Genomic DNA, 7,454 nt, shown 5'->3' with positions numbered 1-7,454 from the left:
ATATATATATATATATATATATATATATATATATTATATATTTTTTTTTTTTTATAATTAAGCTCTGAATTGAATAAATTGTCTTATATGAAATATCAAAGCATTTTTGGTATTATCGCGCGAATCCCATTCTTATAACTGTTATACTTTATTATTAAGATTTTTATAATTGAAAACTTGAATATACAAGCGAAATAATAATCTAGTGTGAAAAATTAAATATGTCTTATGTAAAACATAATTATATCCTTTACATAGAGCAGTAACCACCATATTGATGCACAAAAGTTGTAATTTCGCGGGAATCAGCGTGTATTAATAAAAATGCGATATTTTGTTTGTTACTGGTATTACTTGGGAAATATTCTTGACCTTTGCTATCTCTTGCGATTACTTCCAACACCAAAGTACTTACAAAAAAATCATTTGAAACATTATGTTTCTGCACCCTAGAAAAAAAAAGATGCTTGTAATATTAGATTTGATATGACATTAAATTTAATTATTCGAATAGTTTATATATAAAAAAATATAATAACCTTACAAGATCTTTATAAATACTTCTAGTAACATTTAAATATGGTTGTAATGTATCCTCGAACTGACACAACATCCCACCAAGAACAAGCATTTGAAAAATTCGGAACACAAATTCTTTTCTTTCGTCTTCTGCGTACAAATTGTATTCATCTGAATCTTCATCCAAAAGCATCTAAAAGTGCTTAAGATTTTTAAATAATATCTATATACTTTTAAAAATAGGAGAAATAGACAATTTTCCTTTTTTGTACATTGCAAATTTTGTAATCTTAATGTTCTATTAAAAAAAAGTTTATATTATAAAAATACAACTTATTCTTAGTGAAAGTAACTTACACCATGAAGATTGTCAGATATTAAAAAATCTTCTACTTGCATATCATATCTTTTCCTGATTGTTCCTGAACTATATGTTATTCCATTATTTGGGTCTTTCAATTTGTTAAAAAACGTCATACTTAAAACAGAACAAGGTACTTGTTTTATTTCTACAGTTGATGCTTGTATACCTGTAATTTTTTAATTACAAAAATTTTTTCATTAAATTTCTTTATGTAACTATAATAAATCTATTGAGAACAAATTATAATTACACACTGTACCTTGCCTGGCCCAAGTATCACCTTGTTTTGATAATAATGCTTTCACAACAGCATCATCTTTAAAGAAAGCCTACAAATTCATTATTTCAAAATAAGAATTATATATTTCTTTAGATATCTTTAAAAAAGACCAATTGTCTATTTTTTTTATTTTTATTGTATATAGGAATCGTAGAGCTTATATTTGAATATTTTTCTTTCAAGATGTTGAAACAATATTTTGCTATAAAAAGTAACTTACATCAACCAATTGATACTTGTGATAATATTGAAAAGGTTCATTAAATGAAAAATTCTGGATAACAAAATTTTCTTTCAAGCACCTGCAAATAAATATAAATTTTAAATTATTTTAATATATTAATTAATAATATACAACAGTAATAAATTGATATATGTGCGTGTGTTAGTAAAAGTTTACACTTCCTAAAAAATAAATATTCGCATTGTATGAATTCGATTATTAAAATTAAGCATTACCATTTGCAGAGATATTCTTGAGTATTTTTATCACTAATTCCAGGATAATTTTTTTCATTTAATGGCATAAATGTGAATTTCGGGTCAATCTCCATTATTATCGTTATTACGTATCTATGGAAACGACGTATACATCGTTCGTAAAAGTGCGTACACTCTATATATCAAATACAAAATATATTTGTTTTCAATTTAGTACATTGTGCGTAATAGAAAAATTATAAAAAATTCAATAAAATTTCATCTATATATACTTTGTTGTCATCTCGTAATTTATCTAATATATTAATTTATTTCTAAACAAAACGGTATACCAGTTGCATACGCGTATATAGATATCCAATATATATATATATATGATTATGAAATTTTAATTACATCTTCGATTATCTAAAGTATTGATTTTTAACATTGATAAATACATGCGTATGTATAGATAACGATGTGGCCTGCAGTAGATAATAGATGAAGTCGGCGAAAAGATCATGGCGCCCAATCAACGTCAACGTCAGCTTCTTTTGTCGAAGAGGGAACTAAAAAAGATCAATGGAAGGAGATTCTCAAAGTATATGAAATGTTTTCTCTCATTTCAATTTTTTTTAAAGCGACTCAGTAGATTGTGATAAACAACTGATACATGAAACGTTTGTCAAACGTCGCGCACCGGCTAACCCCTCTTACCATTCTGCAGTATTGAAACGTTTAACAGCCAATAATAAATATTACATGTATCTACAAAATTTAGGTATAACATTCATTCAGAAGTAAAACAAAAAATTGACTTAATTTTAGACCAGAGGAATCCTCCGACGCGGGATTCATTCATCCTCATACAGCCTTCAAACTATTGTTGTCAACGAGATTTTGTTCTGCTATATGGAGTCATATCACAGACTGTGATGAAACATATAATTACTGGGAGCCGGTGAGTTGTGCTAATTATAATATTTTTACGAGTGGATCACCTGTCACAATGTTTGTAAAGTAAATTTTCAATTTATCATATATTATATTCTGCATTGTCTTAGAGTCATTACTTGCTCTATGGAACAGGCCAACAAACATGGGAATACAGTCCTCAATATGCACTGCGTTCATATATGTACCTATTAGTGCACATAGTACCAGCAAAGGTTTATCATTATTTATTGGAACCTAATCCTGTGCTAGTTTTCTATTTTATACGATGCTTCCTATCTGTGGGTTGTGCGTTATCTGAAGTATACTTTTACATGTATGTCTTGTTTCTTATATCCATGCTGTATAAAACAATGAGTAACATAAGCTCCAAGTTTACAATATATTGTCACTTTATAACATATGATCTTGCATTTTTCCAGAAATGTCTGTCGTGAATTTGGCACCCATATAGCCAAACTTACATTAATATTCCTTCTTCTTAGCTCTGGAATGTATATCTCTAGTGCTGCATTTTTACCATCATCTTTTTCAATGTAAGTATTTCAAATAAGATCTATATTAAAATTCATGTATATTATGTATCTATGTACATTATGCATATATAGTACTCATATATTTATGTATATATAGTATAATATAGTATATCTGTAAATATTGTTATTATATCTGTAAATATCTGTAAATATTGTTATCATTCTTAGGTACTTCAGCACTGTTGCTACAGCAGCTTGGTACACCCGCCAATATGAACTAGCTATATTTGCTACTGCTATTTCTTCATTGCTAGGATGGCCGTTTGCTGCATTACTTGGGTATTTTATCTATAATACTAATTTATAATACTACACAAGCAAAACTTTTGCACAAAGGATATCATAATGAAGAGAAGAAAATTTATTCTTTTTGCCTCTGTTTTTCTAGACTTCCAATTGCTGTTGAAATGTTGATACAAAAACATGAATGGGTCAAATTTATAAAGTGGTTTGTCATATCTGCTGTTGTAATTGCAATACCAATGGTATGGGTAGATTCCATGTATTTTGGCAAATTCGTTGTAGCGCCACTCAACATTATATTGTACAATGTCTTCACCAGCCACGGACCTAACATTTACGGCACAGAACCATTCAGTTATTATATCATCAATGGATTCTTGAATTTCAACTTTGTCTTTATTGGTGCATTGCTAGCACCTTTAGGCTTGGTAAGTATCTTTGATATCTGCAATAAATTAATTAATCTTCTTTGATTTCTAATATCTGTAGATAATATATATATAAATCTGCAAATAAATAATATATAATGTACTTGGATTGCTGTTATAGCTTTTAGTATGGTTGATTGTGCCAGCACCACCGAGAGATCGTTTATGTCTTTCTTATTGGTATTCATTAGCTCCCTTATATCTGTGGATTCTCGTTTTCTTCTTCCAGTCACATAAGGTACATATTGAATAATACTATGAGAAAGAAGTGAGTGTATTTGAACAACAGCCATTTTTATCATAATTTTAATGATAATTTTCTTGTAAAACAAAACAACTTTTTCTCTACGATTTTTATTTGAAGTATCTGGGAAGGATTTAATTTTTAAAGGATGCACAACGTAATTGAGAAAATCAACTTTGTTCAAATGCACTCTATTTCTTCTTGTCATAGCAAATGATTGATCTATACAGAGAACAAGGAGATTGACGAGTCGAATATTGTCAACAGGAGGAACGGTTCTTGTTTCCAGTATATCCTATGATTTGTTTAGCAGGCGCTATAACGGTGGATATCGTACAGAAGTTATACTTTTTCGTTAGGACGAAACTCAATCCATCGCATATCAGTTGTCACTATTTACAATATACCATGCATATCACTATTCTAGCGATACTAACGTGTGGTCTTTTAGGATTATCAAGATCTTTGGCGATTTATAAAGGTTTATAACTTGTGATGAAACACAGATTTATTTCTTATTGATCTTTTTGTTTAAGTAACAAAATTCCTTAAATAGTTCACAAAACTTAACTTTTAACACTTTTTTTTTCTTGTTACTTTAGGGTATTATGCTCCCATGGAAATTATGATTGAAACTAATAAACTGGGCACCGAAGGTACAATACCTAACAACATTAATATAAATTTTTGTATTGGGAAAGAATGGCATCGTTTTCCCAGCAGTTTCTTCTTTCCATCTAACAAGTGAGTATTTAAGTGAGTATTTAAGTTATTTATGAAATTGAAGTTAACAAGTGAGTTAACTTCAATTTTATAAAATTAAATTATTTAATCATTAAATTATTATTGAACTTCCTATATGATATTTGACATATCTTGTTCTTACGCGACAATAAACTATTTTCAGTTGGAAGTTACAATATCTAAAATCGGAGTTTAAAGGCCAGTTACCTCAACCATTTTCAGATCATGAAAATGCAACAAGTATAATACAATCACATTTTAACGATTTGAATAAGGAAGAAACATCACGTTATGTAAGTTTTTATTTTATATAGATGATGAAATCTCTTGCTATTATATATGTGATTAATGTTCTTTCTTTTATTTTCAGTTTAATCTCGATAAATGTCATTTTCTATTAGATCTGGATGTAGGCACCAAAACAATTTTAGAGCCGAATTATTCTCGATTAAGTGACCATTTTACTATCATAAAATCTTCTAAATTTCTAGATGCATCAAAGTAAGTTTAAAATATTTATTTAAACTCATATAATATTTAATTATGATTTAACATATTAATAACAAATATTACTTTTGCATCTACTATTACCTATTATTATTTTTATGTTACAGATCACATCCGCTTTTCAGAGCTTTTTACATTCCTTTTCTATCTCATAAATTTTGTATATATGGTTCATATAACTTATTACAAAGTAATAAGTTCAAATCCATGCTTTTTTCTTCTAAACAGAAGAATTCTAAACTTTCGTAAGTAAAAAATATTGTATTAAATTATGAAAATGATGAATTGCGTAATTTATAAGAAATTTGCATAATTGTCAGAAAAATGTTTTTTATTGTTATATAATATTTATAATAATGTATATATATATATATAATTTTTTAAAAATTAGTTAAATCAAGTATTTTTATTTAACATTTTATTGTCCTAATGAAAATTTCTTGTATATTTGGTTTTAACTATGTTTATATTTCTGTGATATATGTTGTTTATAATATACATATACATAAATGCTATTTTCCATAAATTGTAAAACAAAATATTGTATATATATTAATAAGACAGTCCACATGTATTGATATAAATGTAAATATTTCATGATATGTATATATTACAAAATCTAATGTTATTTTCAAGACATTACATTAACATACAATAAGATACAAAATTGAGATTTATAAGATGCTTTGAAAATTTGTTCGAATTTCAATGACGAAAATTTCATTTTACAAATATCATTCCTTACTTATATATTGTATACAACTTATGTATTGTATTACAATTGTGACATTTCGGTAGCGTGTTCAAAAATAAATTGCACAGATTGAACGGAGAAATCACAATGCATATGTACATAAACCAACATTCATAATTTTTCTATAGCAACGAGTAAAGCCGGAAGTTTAGCAGTTTAAAATAGAATAAGAAAGTTGGTAAGCGGACAAAATCCACAAAAAAAGAGGGGACAACGTTCAGAAGTTCATATGATCCATACATTCATTTCTCAAAGTTAATATCATTGTCGAACGGGAAAGTGTACAAAGGTGTAGAGTTGTAATAGGTTATATATCATGGTGTCAAAAGTAAACATCACGAGAATAAGTGATAAGTTATGGAGACAGAGGTTAACACCAAATTTTGTGAATCGGCAGTTCCTCATACTATTTTCTGAAAGAAGAGAAGAAGAAGGTTAGTACCAAATGTCAAAAGCCGTAAATTTCAGATAACGTTTTCATCGAGTTCATGAGCGTAAAAATAAATAGTGCGACTGACTTTACCATAGGTCATATTATATAAAAAAAAAATGTTATCTGAAATTTACGGCTTTTGACATTTTGTACTAACCTTTTTCTTTTTCTTCTTCCACAAAATAGCACGAGGAATTGTCGATTCACAAAACTTGGTATTAATCTCGAGTGTATGAAGTTAGCCCCCCCTTTTTTTGAAAATAATAATTTTTAAAGTTGTTTCAAGTTGTTCTAACTTTGTACCAAAACAATATTATTTTATTGCAAACGGTTCTCCCATAAAATAAAAAAAAAAAACATTTTTTGGTTGGTCTTTTTTTAAAAAATCAAACATTTTCTTATCGACATAGGGTGTTTACGTTAAATCGAGTACGAGTTAGTTCCACTAAGGTCGAAAAATGTAATAGGCACAACCATCTAGTATCTTCATGGTTCAAGACAACTCAGTACTGCGTATGTACTTCCGATGCTCGAGTAGAGTTAGGGCGCATTCAGTAGAAAAAGCGCTCAGTGAGCAATCAACGATTATTGGTTCTTGCTATTAGATCCCTAAATCTAGACCAATTACATTGACAAATTACTCAACTGTTGTGCAACTGTTGAGTCTACTGAATGCAGCCTTAGTTAGAGTTAGCTAGAGTAGCGGATAACGTGAGCATTAGGTAGTTGATTTTCAAAAAATGTTAATTATTAATAAGTTTAATCTCATATAGTATGTTTATACCGAACGTTTAATACGTGTACCAATTGGTAATTTTATGTTGAATTATTTTGATTTCGGCGATGTATATAAACAACGTCATATTGCAGTAGTGCAATATTGATTAGAAACACGTATCGTATTAATTGAATATATTGCATCGCCGAAATTAGAATAATTAGATATAGTTATTAAGTTAATACTAATACTAATTCATACGCGTATTAAACGTTCGGTATAAACATACTATATGAGATTAAACTTA

General features: G+C 28.2%; 2 protein-coding genes across 5 annotated transcripts in view; one reads left to right on the top strand and one right to left on the bottom strand.

The window, feature by feature from the left end:
* Nucleotides 1-5,556, top strand: part of LOC116843980 (alpha-1,2-mannosyltransferase ALG9-like) — a 14,569-nt gene extending 9,013 nt beyond the window's left edge. Inside the window, exons 2-13 of one of the 2 annotated variants that reach the window (XM_032815019.1) lie at nucleotides 2,059-2,187; nucleotides 2,415-2,547; nucleotides 2,651-2,856; nucleotides 2,963-3,076; nucleotides 3,245-3,355; nucleotides 3,465-3,747; nucleotides 3,869-3,985; nucleotides 4,259-4,472; nucleotides 4,594-4,735; nucleotides 4,899-5,028; nucleotides 5,106-5,236; nucleotides 5,350-5,556. In XM_032815019.1, coding sequence (XP_032670910.1) covers nucleotides 2,108-2,187; nucleotides 2,415-2,547; nucleotides 2,651-2,856; nucleotides 2,963-3,076; nucleotides 3,245-3,355; nucleotides 3,465-3,747; nucleotides 3,869-3,985; nucleotides 4,259-4,472; nucleotides 4,594-4,735; nucleotides 4,899-5,028; nucleotides 5,106-5,236; nucleotides 5,350-5,491 — 1,803 coding nt within the window. In that variant the 5' untranslated portion in view covers nucleotides 2,059-2,107 and the 3' untranslated portion in view covers nucleotides 5,492-5,556. Of the gene's footprint in view, nucleotides 1-2,058; nucleotides 2,188-2,414; nucleotides 2,548-2,650; nucleotides 2,857-2,962; nucleotides 3,077-3,244; nucleotides 3,356-3,464; nucleotides 3,748-3,868; nucleotides 3,986-4,258; nucleotides 4,473-4,593; nucleotides 4,736-4,898; nucleotides 5,029-5,105; nucleotides 5,237-5,349 lie in introns of those variants that run through there. The other variant, XR_004377962.1, reaches the window with a different exon arrangement.
* LOC116844003 (cilia- and flagella-associated protein 300-like) lies at nucleotides 52-2,172 on the bottom strand. Of its 3 annotated transcripts, none has more exons than XM_032815043.1 (7): nucleotides 2,045-2,172; nucleotides 1,623-1,736; nucleotides 1,384-1,465; nucleotides 1,143-1,212; nucleotides 877-1,049; nucleotides 540-712; nucleotides 52-449 (listed from the first exon to the last, which is right to left on the bottom strand). In XM_032815043.1, the coding sequence occupies exons 1-7, from the start codon at nucleotides 2,107-2,109 to the stop codon at nucleotides 251-253; spliced, it is 876 nt and encodes a 291-aa protein (XP_032670934.1). In that variant the 5' UTR covers nucleotides 2,110-2,172; the 3' UTR covers nucleotides 52-250. The 3 variants fall into 3 exon arrangements, with proteins under 3 accessions (XP_032670934.1, XP_032670943.1, XP_032670954.1); XM_032815052.1 differs by having other exon boundaries at nucleotides 1,623-1,779; nucleotides 2,045-2,140; XM_032815063.1 differs by lacking the exon at nucleotides 1,623-1,736 and having other exon boundaries at nucleotides 2,045-2,161.
* Nucleotides 5,557-7,454: the final 1,898 nt, after the last annotated feature.

This window comes from Odontomachus brunneus, unplaced genomic scaffold (genome assembly GCF_010583005.1).
Source record: "Odontomachus brunneus isolate Ranch 3 - 2012 unplaced genomic scaffold, Obru_v1 Obru_scaffold_003, whole genome shotgun sequence".
Taxonomy (NCBI): Eukaryota; Metazoa; Arthropoda; class Insecta; order Hymenoptera; family Formicidae; genus Odontomachus; species Odontomachus brunneus.
The sequence above is the reverse complement of the archived record's forward strand: the minus strand, read 5'-3'. Positions and strand labels throughout refer to the sequence as shown.

What these genes read in the sequence shown, in the direction of transcription:
- LOC116844003 (XM_032815043.1), bottom strand. Translation starts at nt 2,109, where the DNA reads ATGATCTTTTCGCCGACTTCATCTATTATCTACTGCAGGCCACATCGT. An exon ending in ACAAGTATCAATTGGTTGAT is followed by an intron (nt 1,213 to 1,383) that starts GTAAGTTACTTT and finishes ATGAATTTGTAG; the next exon opens with GCTTTCTTTAAAGATGATGC. An exon ending in TATCTGACAATCTTCATGGT is followed by an intron (nt 713 to 876) that starts GTAAGTTACTTT and finishes AAGCACTTTTAG; the next exon opens with ATGCTTTTGGATGAAGATTC.